At 32.9% G+C, this 17,178-nt stretch overlaps 1 protein-coding gene across 5 annotated transcripts in view; it reads left to right on the top strand.

Annotated features, from left to right (window-relative positions):
• LOC112047587 (plasma membrane ascorbate-dependent reductase CYBRD1-like) overlaps nt 1-17,178 on the top strand; it is a 100,176-nt gene that overhangs the window by 78,514 nt on the left and 4,484 nt on the right. For 4 of the 5 annotated variants that reach the window (XM_024084730.2, XM_024084728.2, XM_024084734.2 and 1 more), the window contains 4 exons: nt 10,693-10,928; nt 11,845-12,047; nt 13,298-13,467; nt 14,873-16,789. In XM_024084730.2, coding sequence (XP_023940498.1) covers nt 10,693-10,928; nt 11,845-12,047; nt 13,298-13,467; nt 14,873-15,026 — 763 coding nt within the window. In that variant the 3' untranslated portion in view covers nt 15,027-16,789. Of the gene's footprint in view, nt 1-10,692; nt 10,929-11,844; nt 12,048-13,297; nt 13,468-14,872; nt 16,790-17,178 lie in introns of those variants that run through there. The other variant, XM_024084731.2, reaches the window with a different exon arrangement.

The following is a 17,178-nucleotide window of genomic DNA, read 5'->3' as shown; positions in this document are numbered from 1 at the left end:
TATGAAATTGGTTTTTCATTATTTAATTCACTTTCCAGTACTTTATGATAGTTTATTGCGATATTATCATCAGTTACCTTTTTAAGAAAGAAATTATTATAAACATCGTTACTTGTTTGTTGTACTTCAAACTATTTCAATTATGGCTTTTTCGAATTTCACTTACTTACTGTAATTATGTTTGTGATCCTGTGTACTACTGTGTACTGTAATTTGTCCAAGTTTTGCCATGATGAGATGTAGATGCTAAGATAGCTTAATATTATGCATATTAAACGCACTGTTAAACGCGAAGTTAGAATGTTAACGTATTCATAATGAACTATTACCCAACAATACAAACTGCCTAGTGCATTACACAGTCTGTGCAACCAGTGGCTACAGATAATATTCAAAACGGTGACGTTACATAACAATAATTGTAGTGTGGTTTTTCTAGAGCGCTTCCTCATTAAAGCGGACACGGCTTTTGTACGGTACTCTATGGCTCTGAATATTTCTTTTTTGTTTCAAATAACGATCTGTATGAACGACATTAAAATTTATAGTTCTAAAAATGTTACTCCAATATATTGAGAATATAATCGATATTTTGAGGATCTAGTAGGTACAGACAATTATTGATTTATAAAGGAAAATAAAGATTCTAAAATACGTAGTCAGAATCAAAATACTTAGAATCATCATTGATGTGAATTTTTTTTCGTATGTACATTCTGAGTAAATCTAAATGTTGTAAACTATGTGTGTGATAAAGTGCCTATTGGAGTGGTTCATATTTGTATCGATAACTTAATTCTGGAATTTGATTTATATCTTGAAGGGTTGAATCAGTAAACGAGTTTTTGCAGCATAAAACTTTTTCAGACTTTATTAAGTTTTCAAAACTTGCGCTGTAACTTAACTTGTAGATTTCGTTTTCCCTACCGCCTACAGCTTTGGTATCTTTAAATCCTAAGTAGACGCAACATCTTGTAAAAGAAACGCAACATGTTAAAATAAATAGGGTACTGTGAAAAACAAGCTATGGAGTTGTTAAACATTTTCGTTTGTATGTTCTGAAACGTCACTTACAGCTTTAACGACCGTACGACGATTAGAACATTTATGGGAAATGTTTGCTAAACATTTCTCAGTACGAGTAAATAGCTGTCATTGGCATTCGCGAGGGGCTTGCTATACTTTCTCGCTTCAAAAGGAGCGTGCCGACATCTCGCCCAGACAGCTTTCATGTATCAATTGATGCTGACTCGACGTGAAACGTGTTTATTTCAAGTCAATTACATAGATTTGCCTCGTTAGTCCAGTGGTTGTTTGGATTTTGATTATAAGGGTATGGGTTCGGGCTAAAAATGTAGGTAAGTTTCTTCGCAAATAATCACCAATTAGCACTTCAGAGTTAAGAAGTCAATGATGACCTGCAATGTCTCGAAGAGTGGCAACTGTCTGTTACGGTCATTATAATAAAATATTTTAATGATGGTTACAGAATCATTGTCATCCTAATGCCGCCAAACTACATTGGAGCAGCGTGGTGGATCTATGCGCAAAAACTCTTTCTCCTATACGTGAAAGAATGCTTTTACCCTGTAGTGAGCAATTAAAATAGGCTGATCATGTTAATGATGATATTAACTCGCAACTAAAAATGAGATAATAAAACTCACAAGCATAAGCTTAATAAAGATGTACTGATAAGCTGAGTGTGGTATGTGTAGACACAAATTCGCAGCTATAAATTACTATTAAATTATTTTATACCCTCCATAGTGAATTCTTAACAAATAGTTTTCTACGTAATGGTGTTTGCATACTATTATGGACCGGTACAATGCGTAAGAATTCTTTTAATTCCATACAACACAAGTGATATATTTAATTAATAAAAGGATAATGAATAGTGCACTATTATAATAAAGTAATATTGCATACAAAATTTTGCTATTTACTGCTACTCTAGACATGTAAGCTAAAAATCGAAGCTAATATATATTACGTATACATTTAATTTCAATTAGTCTTTCTAGCTTATTTGAGAAGTTATAATCAGTTTGCCGTGACTCCTCTCGGAACGTTGCATTTTTCTTAGATCAATTATAAAATAATTTAAAAGCATTTTATTATAGTTTCAAATTATGTATTCTGGACAGATGGTGCACATTTTAATTTTGGTGGTTTGTAGAGAAGTTAAGAATAGGTTTCATGCAAAAGGCACGCTTTGATGAGAGTTAGTAGGTGTTAAATTTGGGCGAGAAGAGTTAGAAGTTTATTTCTTCATTGAATCTGAGAACCTTTTACAGTAATAACTTATGTAACTACTCTTCTTACGAAAATAGCCAACAATGTGTTCTACTTATAAATTGACAGTTCCAAACTACCTTTGGCTGAATAAAGTTTTATAAGTAGATTTGAAAAGTTACTAAAAGTATATCCTCTAATAAAAAAAGACAATTAGTGGTAATATCATATTAGGGTATATAATAATGTTGGAATAATCTACATTATATGATTGTGGTTGTTCTAATGTAGTCTTAGAAGATCTGCGTTGTGGACCATGCTATGTAGTCATGTCCCAGAATTATCGCTATTACAATCGATAACATGATACCATGGTTCCCTAATTAATGTTCTCACCAACCGATTCTTCATGACAAGTAATCTCGGGAGTGAAAATGTTATAAAAGATCTGCGATATCTAACGCGTAAACCTTATTTTTCTCTGAGAGATCTTACAAACGCCTTATCTCATGGTCGCCAAGGGATTAAATTCAAATGACACTTCTCTCCTCTTATATTTTGGGTTCCTTTAAGGAATATAAAATTTCAAAGATGTTTTGTTGTGTGTTAAAATATCATTTAAACCACAAAGTTAAGTTGAAATAATAATTCATTTATTTACTTAAGGGTCAACATACTTCTTCATATTTTACGAGTATATTAACAGCCTTCTGGATTTTTAATGCTATAATTAGGCAATTATAAGTTAAGGAGGGTAGCTAACTTTGTCCAGGCATTAAAAATTCATCACCATTTCGTTCAATATCAGTAAAGTACCATTTAACAGCTTTACTTAGAGACATATTTAAGAACGATTGGAAAATTGCACTATGAGAGAGCTTTTTCACATTTGTCATTTCTTAATCTTGGTCTATTTGATATGCGGGTATAGTAAACGGAACCCTATACGACTACGAATCTTGCTCAAACTTGGCCGTCTTTTTTATAATATTCACTGAAAAAAGAGACCTACTGAGGAAAAAGTCGCTATAAGGAAAACTTTTGCTCTCCGCATTTTTATTTTCGCTTTCTTCAAACTTACGTCATGAAAGACATAAAAAGGCGTTTTACTTGGAAAGTTAATATAGTGAATTGAATATTTGTAATGTAAGCTGCTTGTGAAAAAAAATATCTGCGAAAGGGCTTTTTAATTATATTTTCATTCATATTTACGAAACGCCAAAATAAATATAATTTAGTAATATGGGTTTCCTTATAATAGACTTGTATCATAACTGTAAGCCTATTTCTATCTTTTTTTAAATAAATCTTCTTTATTGTTTTAAATCAAAGGTTTATTAGTGGTAATTTTAATAAAACTACTCCTAATCGGAGAAAACTTGATCAAAATTCGTACAGTGGGAAAGCAAGCAAAGTGATTGGTTAACACCTGATACGAATAGATTTCTATCTATTCGATTTTTGATTCGATGCACATATATAATTTTATCTTAAGAATAACTGATGGTACCAACATTCGAGTACTATTCGGTTTAATAGCATTTCTTCTACATTATGGTGACAAACAAAATTATTCCGTATTTCAAACCGCATTGAGTCGCTAATTGATGTTTCCAGACGCTCCAAAAGCTCTTATTCATTTTGAGTGGTCATTACGATGGTGGAACTGTGGACGGAGAGGCAAAGTTTCCAAGAAGTTTTCCAATGAATGTGGTTAATTCAACGATTCTTGCTAAGATTGTTACGCAGTCTTACAAACGGCTTTGGAAGATATTGTTTGAGTATTTCGCAAAAGAACTCGGCTTAAACTTTGGAATACCTACTGACCGTTTGAGGTTTCACTGTGAATTATGAGACAGCCGTTACAAATTCATTTGCAAATAAAATGTATCTGTCTGTCTGTTCGTAGCTTATGAACTAATAAACCAATAATTGTAAAATGGGTTTTTTTTAATCTTACCTGATTGAGATAATAATTACGAAGTACACGATGTAGACTCTATAAACCGATCCGGAGCTAATGGCTTTTTCTATTATGATATTGTTCGACAGTGTTCTAGTTGATATTATGACTGTCGGGTTTTGAATTTGAACTTGTTATCTCATGTCTAGTTGAAATAAGTTTTAAGCATAATCTACCTACGTCTTTAATATGGAATTTGTATATTTACTTATTTTTCTAACCACAGAATTTTATATAATCTAACGATGGACGATTTGGCCGTAGGATTTCTTTGATTTTCTAACGGCATCATCAAAACATATAGTGTCTTTAATACAAGTACACACTATGCTTACTATGACAAATAATATTTTTCTACTAAGACGACATTACGTGCTTAATTGGTTAATTTTGATCTGAACGCATAAAATATATCAACTGTAGATATGTCATGTAGGCCAGGAGTACCATGGCCGTAGAGTTCATTGACCGGTCCTCCCCCCTCTCAACGCCCTCTCAAGACCCTACGCCACATTTCTCTTCTCTTCAATGCAACCGTTTAAGTAGAACAGCTAGATGATACAACTCGTTTCGCCGCTTTTTTTGTTACGAGAAAATCTCAGAATATTTGAAAGCTGACGGTTTCCTTCGCAATATTTCACTTGATTACATCTATCGTTCGAGATGGATGAGTATATTGTATTCGCTGTACAATCATCATTATTATCTGCCTTATTATTGATACATTCCTGAGCAATAACACTAGTAGCTAAAGATTCCATTGCTAGATTTCGCAGGTGTTGCCTATGAAAAAATTGCTGCAATTACTCATCGTTCATTTGATTTGAATCAAGTTTTAAAATCGGGAAACTGCAAAATCAATAAGTGGGGTGTCGAAGAAGAACCTTCCGAATCGGTGGTAGTCTTTACAAATCGAAATTGACGTTTCAAAAGTACTCGTAAACCTATCTTTAAAATAAAGAATTTGATTTTAATTTTGGACAATATTTTTTAGTTGAATTAAGAAGTCTGAAGACAAAGAGCTAAATCCATTAAAATGCTATTCTACTGATTCACCATCTCCCAACTTGTTAACTAGACAAAGAAATTAAAGAACAAGATGTTGAAAGTGTTCGTGTTAGAGTTGCAACTCCTAACTTAGTTTGCTGTTTAAATATGCAGTTACCACTGAAAGTCAAAAGTATAATCTAAGTTTTCCCCGCTGCCACATCTTGTTGAGAAAGTTAACGCTCAACTTTTACCTATTTTACAGAAAAAATACATTATTCACGACAATCAACTTTTCACTCGAAAACTAACAACTATTTTTAAAAACAACTAGGCAATTAATTTTAATTACGTTGATAGAAGTTATTTGAAATTCCAAAATTTCAAGACATAATTTTTTGAATGTTGCGCGACAATTTTGATAATTTTATAGAATTTCATTCTTTGTCAACTTCTGACGATGTTTCAATAATATCCTCTTTACTTTTATAAATAGATACATTAATAGTTAAGTATACTTTAACTTGCTCGTATTTAAAACAAACAAGTATTTAAAGTAAGCTACTTATAAAAGCTAGTTGGTCTAGTTCCATTGTTTTGTAGGGATCACAGAGAAAATATGCAAACAAACAAACATTAAAGTCATCACACATTAAACGATGAATGGAAATAATGTGTGAATAAGTTGAATCTCTTTATTTGGTGAGTGGACAAGAGAAAGCACCTAATAGTGAGAATTTGAGATACAGAGATCATTAAAAACAAAGATGTATAGGTATACAGATGCACTTATACGTCTGCGGATTTACGACACTGTATGCAACTCTCCATTTTTTTTCTCACAAGCAATTACTTATCTAATAAAACCTATCATTACTTCATGTTGATAATAAGTATAGAAAGTTTGTGAAGATGTCCGAATGATTGTTAGTAAAAGTGTAATTGGATTCGAATGTTTGCCACAGAAGACCTTATCTGATTTTTATTTATTTGTATAATATATGTATTAGTAACAATTTTTTGCTTATGCTTTTGATCACTCATATTTATTAAATAAAATCAGAGATATAGAAAACATTTACTTGAATTCTAGTCCTACCTATGATCACGTTAATTGTTTCACAATATTTAGTTTCTATCATCATTGTCAGCCTAATTTAAGGACCCCATAAGGCCAGACCTTATAGAAGAGGGTATATGGTGCTTAGAACCATCAGGCTGCACCAATGAGGGTTGTTGCTCTTTTACCATCACTATCAGCGGCCTTATTATGTATCTCGGTGTACTATTCAAGTAATGAGTCACTACTTCATCGTATTTTCGTTTTTCTGATCATCTAACATAGTTATTTCTACAAAATAACCTTGAATGCACAATTTTACATCAAATCGTAATGATTTTTAGTTTCTACGATAATCTAACATGATTATTTTAACGGAATTACGTAAATATGTACTATAGTTTCTAGTTAAAATAACGTTACTATCAGCTACTACCACGACTTTACTAATTTTACTTTACATAAAATGATAATAATTATATAATTTCGTTGAAAACCCAATGTTAGATGATTGCAAAACTGAAAATACGATGAAAACGATATAGTGACTGATTGTTTGAATGGTAATGAGTTACATAATAACCCTGCTGATGTTAATGAAAAGTGATCGAGACACGGATGTGTAACATCACCAACTTCCCCACTCCGGTCTGAAATTTTATACTGAAAATTCATTAGAAAAGAAAATAGCTTATTTCACAGCTCGATCCAGGTTCTCGTGTCCCATAGACACGTTGATTAAACACTGGCTTAACGAGGCAGACAGTAGGGTTCCATAAAACATACTAATTTGTGTAAAACATACAAAAATTAAACTACACACATGGGCTGTGTTAATAAAAGTGCACCAAATTAGGTCAATGTCCTTTACTAATCGTGAGCTTAATTAAATTGTTCACGAACACAGGGGTCACGAATTCTATTAGTTACAGCGGTTAAGCCGAATTGAAAACAGCTATTTAATTTTTATAGGTAGAAAAGATACATTCTGACACATTTATACTAAAAAGGCCTATTCTTTTACTTACATATCAGCGTTACTTGGATCTGTTCAATCTGTTGCCCTATTAACCATTTTGGTCTTTATTATCAACCTATTAAAATAAACATCAAATCAATTGACAAAATGTCATTTACATGCTGTGTAATATCCACTAGTAAGCACAGGATGACATTTTTACATAGAATCTCAATTTCGTTTGTGTCAACTAGCATACGTAAAAGATAGTGATTAGCTAGTTGAATTAGTGAAATTAACCAAGGACGAGTTGTCATATTTTGTCTGCGTTCAGAAATACTTTAAGTCAGTCGGGTACTCACCTAAGCATACCGAATTGACTTTTGAATACAAGTATGAAGATGTAAATTGTTTAGGCTTTGGCTTTTGATTATATTAATTAACTTTTCGAGTTATTATTTCAAATTCTTTAATAGATTACTCATGAAATATGCTAGGGTAGTAAATTATACTTATTAATAATTGTAGGTAATATTAAAGAAGTAATAAAATAAAATATTACGTCGGTCTAGATGTGATAGCTCGTAAAATCATTAAAATCATTCGTTTAAAATCATTAGTGATAGCTCGGACCTGCAAACTGACGAACTTTACAGGAGAGACAAGAAACATCTTTTAAGTATCACTAAAAGTCGTTTTAAGCGACCAAAAACGTTTTTAATGTACGTACTACTAGATATTTACGGGCTACCACCGAAAAAGCTGTTTGAAGCTTTCTGCATCAAAATATTTTTTTACCAAAAATTGTTAGTTACGACATATCTACCGACCGACGATGTAAACTATGACGTCTAGCAGTTGACAGAAATAATACAATCATCTTCAGTAAAGTAAAGACATTGTATTTTAAAAAACAAAACACTAATAATGGTTTATAGATGATGAAATTAAACTAATAAATAAGTCACAGCGGCAATATTCAAAGAGATGCTTAAGAGTTGTATAAAATGTTAGAGGCACCTATATAACGATTTATCCTTGCGACATCTCCCCTGTCCCCGGCATCCGGTGCTTTCATCTCTCGATACTTGACACCTCTGCGGCCCTCACAAGCGGCATTACATTGGATAGCTACACGATTACTGCAGTCATTGGCTCAATTTAATCTTTAAACTCTTTGGAGTACGAAAGAAGTACTGTAGTCTTGAATAAGTATTGCATTTGCTATATTTAACGACTCAACCGAATTTGTTTAGAATGGCCAATGGCCTCCAAGAATCTTTATCATTGAGGAACTTAGCGTTAGTTAGGTTCTTAAGCTATTATAGTTATTGACGATAATGCTTTAGTATGAAGGAAAACTATCTAAAAATATTACAAACATCGAAAGGACAATGCCAAACAATGTACCTATAGAAGTTTAACCCATTAAATTTTTTTACAACTTCTCTCTACCACATGATGGAAACGACATCCATGGAATCCATAAAATACTTATATATCGATGGAATGCCAAAATGTTCGTCTCTCACAGGATGGAAATCAATCAAAATCTTCCATTTTATGGTAACCACAAACAACATCAGTAACGGCATATTTTGAGAATTTGTAAATTTTAATTTCAATTAATTAGATAAAAATTGGTGAAATGTTTAAAGGCATTGTAAAGGCCACAAATTAACTAGAGTTTTATCGGTATAGAGACGCTGTAACCTACATTACTCTGACAAAACCAAGGCGCAACTTCCCAACGAGCCAATTCTACTTTGAAATCAAATTGAACGAGTCAAAGCAGAATCAGTACAATTGTTCGTATCTGAATAGTGTTTGTTCATTAACCTGGACAAGTCAGAACCTGTTTGAATGGAAGCAGACAACTGAAGCTCTGGTGAGGTTGAGAGGAAACCACAATGCAATAGATACCAAAGTTCCACAAGAGCACTTGTGACCACGATGTTGTCCATTATTACTTGTCTCCTAATATTACAGCATTACAAATAGTGTTTGTTTTGTTTCATTTTGTAATTGGTCTTTCATATACTTATGAAATCTACGTATGTATGATTCTTGAATAAAATACAAAAAAATATGCAAGATTTTCCTTCGACCGACTTTATTGATTTTGTTCAAAGATTTTATATTTTGTAATACTTTGTCGAAGTTTTTCATCATCTTCAGCCTCTTTTAAGGATTTCCAAACAGCACGGTTTGGAGCCTTAAAAGAAGGTCGTACAGCATGAAAATTTTTGGAAATTTCATGGACAATGGGAAAATTAAGACGCACTTCATGAGTGCTTATTACTTAATCAAGAGTCAACGGCTTATGGATCGAGATAAAATTTGGTACAGTTATAACTTAGTCTGGTATAGTATACCTACCTACTTTTTATCCCGATATACACCTATCAAATAAAGATAAAAGCTTGATAATTGCACATTTTAATTGTACATTGTAGGTTCATTTATAATCGTTTTATACGTAGGTTTAGCTTGTTTATTAAAAACGAACAATGGTTTTGTTTTTATTTTCATATTTATATTGCACTGGATAAGTACGTTGCTGTAAATAAAAGCTGGGCATTAATTTAAAGCGTACAGAGAAGAACTCCGCAGTACTTATCCACATTTATTCTGCAATAAAACCTTCTTCGTTTAAACTAATAGGAATTCACAATTCAATGCATAGTGAGCGAGTCTTCATGATTGTTTTAGAAAGATTAACTTTATTAACTACCGTATTCTATAATGTTATATTTAGGTAGAATTTGTTTTAACATACGAGAATTTTGACATCTTTCTTTTGCCACTCTCCCTATTTAATTTAGTCTATAATGTATGGTTATAAACTGTAAACCACTATGGTGAAGTTTATATCTTTAGAAATTCCATTTAAGTACATATTCAAACTTGCACGTAGGTTATAAATTCATGTCCAAAGTTTCACAGAGAGATTAATGTTGTAACCATCAACCTGCCGTCAATGCAATTTGGAAATCTATAGACTATTGTGTGTGATAGTCACGATCTCAAGGAAATTACAGCTCTTAATAAAAAATGCAAATTGTTTAAAGCCTTCTCACAAAGAAAAGAGAAATATAAAATAGAAATTTAAAAATCCTTGTCAGGTCTGGTCAGGATATACATACGAGTGTAAAAGTGAGTTGTAGATTGTTTTCGGAAAAAGCGTTCCGAGTGTTTTGTTGAAATTAAACGTTAATTGAGTTTTTAATCTCTTTTAAACAGGAAGACAGGACATTTCAAAACTTAGCTTAGCTAGTTAACGTGTCTATAATAATATATTATAAAGGTAAAGTTTGTGGTGTTGTAATTTCTGGATCTACTGAACCGACTCTTTTACTAATAGAAGGTCACGTTATTTGTACGTGTCTTGGAAACGGGAACTATGCGAGTGAAACCAAGAGGCGTATGCTAGTTAAAATAAACGGATTCATAGTCTTTACTCACCCATAATTTCTTCTTTTACAGACAACGCAGCCGTTCGTACGACTCGGAGGAACACGAGCGGGGTGCTTGCGAATGGTGCGAGTATGCGCTGGTTATCACCCTCGCCACCATCCTGCTCATCGGCGTCTCGGCGCTGACCATCTTCTGGACGTTCTTCTACAGAGAAGGATATGGCTGGGCCGACGACATCCCGGAAAAGCAGTTCAATCTACATCCTACGCTCATGATTGCTGGATTTATCACTTTTAGTGGTTTCTGTAAGTATTTCTTTAACTTTGTAAATCTGTAATAAATTAAAAATTACTATATGGTCAAACCCAAGTGTTTATAGAAACCCTTGAGGCGATGGGAAAGATTAATTATTACCACAACATTCGCGATAATATTAATGATCATTTCAACACAGTGTGAATAGGTGACTTTACATAAAGAACAGCCTTGACATTGACGGTGTTATTTTTGTGATTTCCATGAATTGCTGCTAAGCATTTCACATGTTTATTAATGTTTAATATTTTATGTAATATGTTAATCATAGCAGTTTCCCAACCGAGTCAACAAACTTTGGTAATAAATTATAGCAGAAAGATATTTTCTGCAGATTTATTAAGTTGAGTATTATTTTATGGTTACAAGGAGGTCCAAAACTACACGGCATGGAAAGTTTGTAAAATAAATAAAATCGCTTTCTTTTTCAATATATTGAGCATAAAATAGCAGATCAATACACTTTTAACTTTTCTAAAGCATCAAAAATACTACCTTCATTGTCATCAGAATGTGCTAAATCGTCTTTTTCACTTTGTTATCATACAAAAAGCTAAACAAGACGTGTTTAAAAAGGTGTGATATTGTAATTTGAATAATTTGAATAATCTGTAAGGTAATACTGAGATCACGTATATTTCACGAGTAGCTTAAGTGTATACGACGGTAGTAAATAATATTTCTACCCTCATTTCTTCATACCAATTCCGCGGAGTTATGGATGGAGAGATACCCTCATATGTATTTTTACTCTGTCATTATCAGTTTGGTTTACGTTTAGAAAAATGCTTTTTCTTACTCTCAGTTATATACGTAAGGGAGGGACTACTCAAATATATTTTGTAAGAAATTCCAAAAACCATTTAGCAAAGTCAATAAAATTTTGTTTTTTTTTAATATTTTCAGCGGTGCTGTTATATCGTATCTGCCGGTGCTTTAGACGTATATACGTCAAGCTCTTGCACGCGATCTTCCACGCCCTGGCGTTCCCGTGCATCGTCATCGGCTTCCTCGCCGTCCTCGACTTCCACAACAAGAAGGGCATCAACAACTTCTACTCTCTCCACAGCTGGATTGGATTCGTTGCTATGGGACTGTTTGGACTTCAGGTAAATACCATGTTACCCTTATTCTGCTGTTATATTATTATCACTATTAATATAACAGCAGAATAAAGCATAATCACTTGTGCAAGTGAAAAACAATTAAATTCCTTCAAAACCACGACCACGAAATTTTTATGAAAGCGTCCTTGAATCATCATCATCATCATCATCATATCAGCCGATGGACGTCCACTGCAGGACATAGGCCTTTTTTTAGGGACTTCCAAACATCACGATACTGAGCCACCTGCATCCAGCGAATCCCAGCAACTCGCTTGATGTCGTCAGTCCACCGGGGGGTCGGGGGTCGGCCAACACTGCGCTTACTAGTGCGGGGTCGCCATTCCAGCACTTTGGGACCCCAACGTCCATCGGCTTTTCGAACTATGTGCCCAGCCCATTGCCACTTCAGTTTCGCAACTCGTTGAGCTATGTCGGTGACTTTGGTTCTTTCTCTCTCTTCATTTCTGATTCGATCAACCAGAGATACTCCTAACATAGCTCGTTCCATCGCCCGCAGTGTGACTCTGAGCCTTCTTAAGAAGAAGAAGGCTCAGAGTCCTTGAATAGATAGGTATAATATATCCTTCATATGTTTGAATATACGGTTTTTAAGTTATTTAATTATAAAATACTTCGCGGTTTCACCCGCGTAATTTCGGTTCTTGTGAGAATACGGGGATAAAATATAGCCCATGACACTCATAAATAACGTGGCTTTTGTAGTGGTAAAAGACTTCAAAATCGGTTAAGTAGATCCAGAGATTATACCCTACAACATCACAAACTATACTTCTTTATAATATTTTTAAAGAAGTAGGTACCTATAGATTTAACACGTCGATTTACACATGAAAAATAGAGTTAGGAGAATCTTCCATTGGTAATACAAATACGTTTTCACCTATTCAAAAGGTAAACCAACTAACGTGAACGGTCGAAGCTCGAGAGTCATGTATTGCATAATAGAAAGGTCCGAACCACGGAAGCTATATAATTTAGTTGCTTGCATATAATAAAAACTTACAAGTCATATGAATAAAGTAAGAACTTTTGTTCAAGCTCGTTAAAATTTCAAATAGCTTTGTTCGACTCTCACATTTTACTTTTAGACTCTTACATGAATTTCTTACGAAATGAAACTTTTAATACTCCAAGTTTCTTACTTCCAATTTCAAATTCTTCAAATCGTTTAAATTCACACAGATTTGTAGACGGGTGGATATTTTAAAGTTTTCTTTCATGTTTTGCAGTATGCCGTCGGTTTCTTCAGCTTCCTTCTACTGTTGATTTGTAATAAAGGCACGGCTAACTTCCGTGCTTCGTTGGTGCCCATTCACGCTGCGTTCGGAGTGCTCACTTTTGTCCTCGGCGTGTGTGCTTGCCTCACCGGATTGACTGAAAAGGCTCTCTTCACCCTTGGGTACGTATACTTCTCTATTAAATATTTAAAAAAAACAATCATAGAACCAACATAAATTTCGAAATCTATCTGTAACCAGATGAATACAAAGTACTCGTATACTTTACCAAATTAACTATTTGCTCTAATCCAAATGGCAAATCTACAAATAAAACCAAAAATACAGTTTAAAGAACTGTTTTTAAGTAACTGTGTCAGTCTGTAGTTTCAAACAGTTACGTCAATTTAATCTAAGATTAAAGAGTAATGCTGTATTGTTTGTCTGTCTATAAACAATTAGATAGATATTAGTTATTACCTAGTTACCTACCAGTTAGCAAGTTACCAACCTACCAGTTATTATAGTTAATTACTGTTTAAAATATATTACCTATTTTGATTTTGTTACTCCTTGTAGTTCTGCATTAAAATAGATTGTAGATTTTGATAAATACGAGTAGGTACTATGTTAGTGACAAAGTTAGAATGATAAAATTTAAAAACACATAATAAACAAACATTTCCCTTTAGAAACGCTACTGTGATTGAGTTAAGGTACACAACTTTTTCAAATAGTTTAAATGTTTTATTCTTTAGTCAATAATTAGGCTTACATGTTGAATATTTAGCATAAATTATTGGTTCGTGTATGTTGCATCTAGACTGCATCATTGCATGAGCTTTCTTTCGTATTCGGTTACTCGTATGTATGTGTTTGTCCCAAAACTTGGAACAAAGATCACATTAGAGGCGGATCAAATCTTACTTGTATGATAACAAAATTTTCATTACAATTATTATGGGAAGACAGATAAATCCTAAATTGTTTATCTATTTATTACTTGGTTTTTGTGTCGTTCTTTGGCACGCTCTACAGCCTAAAGTAAATTGACTTATATGACTGACTGACTGTCTAGGATATCTTTGACAAATTCCAACATATGAGTAGCATAAGATTCGTCTTGCTTGTTGTTATTTCCCGAATTTTCTCCTTTTTTGACGTGACAACGTCAAAAAATTCGATGGAGCCAGCTGCATACTCTAAAAAATATGACATCATGCGTCGTTCCCTCGCTCTAGGGTTGCCAACTATTTTAAAGAATTAAAATATATTCTGGTCTATAAAGATTATTAAACAATATTTTAGAAAAACGAACATTATCTTTTGAAAAATGCTACCATCCTATCAGTATTTTCTGACGTTGTCACGATCAACTATCGTCAGTAAACCGACTTTACAGACAAACGATTTTTTGTACAATTGAGTATATTGTTTTTTTTTTTTAATAAATAGATCACTTTATGAATAGAATTTGTCTCTGGTGTGATCTTACGCGCTTGTATGTCTATTTAAATTTGTATGGAGACTTAGTGTTTAGTTTCTCGCATGTGTTGTGTCAGTGCTTGTATGTGTGCATATCCACAGTGCGGATCGGTACAGCGGGCTGCCGGACGAGGGGGTCATCATCAACGCCATCGGAGTCGCCATCATTGCCATACTGGCTGTGGTCATGTACATACTGTCCAGGAACAAATTCAGAGCTGACGCGCGCGATATGAGGGCCTCTGTTGATTTGTAGATCTATGGTTTCATACAATCTGGCTGCCTTTGCATCGAGGTTATGCGAATATGAGATTGATTTATTTATATACTCACCACGTGTTATGTAGAGCAGGGCTGTCCTGACCTCAGACTAAATACATAAGGACTAGTATCGCACCCAAATTCACGAACAAAATTTTCTGCCATAATCTAAGGAAAACGAGCTTAGATTGGATACGTATCTTATACTAAACTAGCAGTTTTTGTTAGTTTTTTACACCATTTAACTACACAAAAAGGTATTTTTACGAAGGTTTTTAACTGACGGACACGATTGTAAACTATGAAACATCGATTCTATAGAGACAGTGTTTATAATCGCATAAGATCGTTGATCATATACTTTGACAGAAAAATAATGTCTTGCGAGGCAGGTCTTTATCTAATTAGTCTGAGGTCCTGACTGATATGATCTAGGGGTCAATAGAAATGACTGACTCGGTTGGAGGGCAACAAAAAATACATAAAGAAATATTAAATCAACACATCAATGTTTTCAGATTTTATTAATTTTAGATTTATCTTTTATTATTCTATAAATAGGTATTTTACAACTGTATCATATTTACTTAATTAAAGGTTGTGTTTTATTTTCATTTATTATAATTATGCGGGATGTGGTTTAGACAGTTTTGCTGTGGTTTTAAGTATAGATATACGGCGTATTCTTCATTCTTTCATCAACTAGCCGCCCGCACCTATATCGCTCTCCTCTGTTGCCATACCACGCAGACGAAGACCTATATAGAAGTAAAAAGTTAAGATAACCACAGATTAATTTGATTTGTAATAAGAGTTTCTTCTGTAAATGTTGCTGAACCTACCGTGCAGTTTAGCATCTTCGCATAGCACGCGTGAAAAGGCAGCCTTAGCCCCTAATCACTGCCGGACCTATTCGTATTTCGTATTTTATTTTTACGATATATTTATTTACCTGGTCCGAATCATGGAATAGTTAATTATACTTAATTGTACCTACATATTTTCAGAACATATAAACTCAAAATCAATAGATATTACAAAGATATACATTTGTGATAATTTTAGTTTAACATTTTAATCAGATAAAACTGCAGATTACATAAAACACAAATCAGTGTAAATCTATATCTATATTATAACAAATAAGAGTTTTACACACAATCATCTTTTGTAACGTAGATGTATGTATTTGAAGGATTTTTTAACGCTGTCAATTTGTCGTGTACAAGGCGAAGATTTTGCAGCGTACTATTTTACGACCAGCTTCTTCATTAATGTACAAGAAATTCTAATATTAAAAATAATAAATAATAAACATTATGTAACTATTATTATATGTTCAAATTAGTAATTGATAATAATAAATGCTAGTGTAAATGGGCTCTAACATTCATTAAACTTACCTACTTTTCTACCTTTCTGTTAAAAAGTATTAGGATATATTTTATAGGTTGCTACTTAAAAACACACATAAATAAAGTATAAAGAATATTTTGTACAGTATAATATAAATTTAAAGTACCTATATGTACAAATATGGAGGCTTTTATATCTCGAATTGTATTACATATTATAATTGTATACCTTTTAGTAGATTCGATCTGTATCAGATCAAATATTATAGAAATAATATACATTTTAATTTTAGAAGTAAAATTTATTTTAAGAATCTACTTAGTTATGTATAAGTTGTTTATTTTACAAATTAATTTTTACGTGAAAATATTATTTCGTTACAATAAAAACCATTGTAATGTGTTCTGAATTTTCATTTTTCTATTCATTCTGGTGTGGATTGCTTAATAATATGTGACTAATATTGTTGCATGCTTTTACTAAAATTACTAACACATTGTGCATATGTTTTATAAATTAATTTTACGTATTTATTTTATTTTATTTATTAGCCATCCCTTTAAATCTCATCGATATTCCCTTTTCCCCTTAAAAAAAAAAAAACAAATAGTCTGTGCTGGTTTAAATCCATCAATCAATCAATCATATCACAAATCAATCAATCATAAAAGCAACGGGCTGATTTTCCAGTTTCATTTCATATTGAGTAGCTCGTATATAGATCCTTTACATTACTTATCATTCGCTTTGTCTTTACCGAATTAAGTACTAGGTACCATAACTATATACTG

Source organism: Bicyclus anynana, chromosome 5 (genome assembly GCF_947172395.1).
Source record: "Bicyclus anynana chromosome 5, ilBicAnyn1.1, whole genome shotgun sequence".
Lineage (NCBI taxonomy): Eukaryota > Metazoa > Arthropoda > Insecta > Lepidoptera > Nymphalidae > Bicyclus > Bicyclus anynana.
The sequence above is the reverse complement of the archived record's forward strand: the minus strand, read 5'-3'. Positions and strand labels throughout refer to the sequence as shown.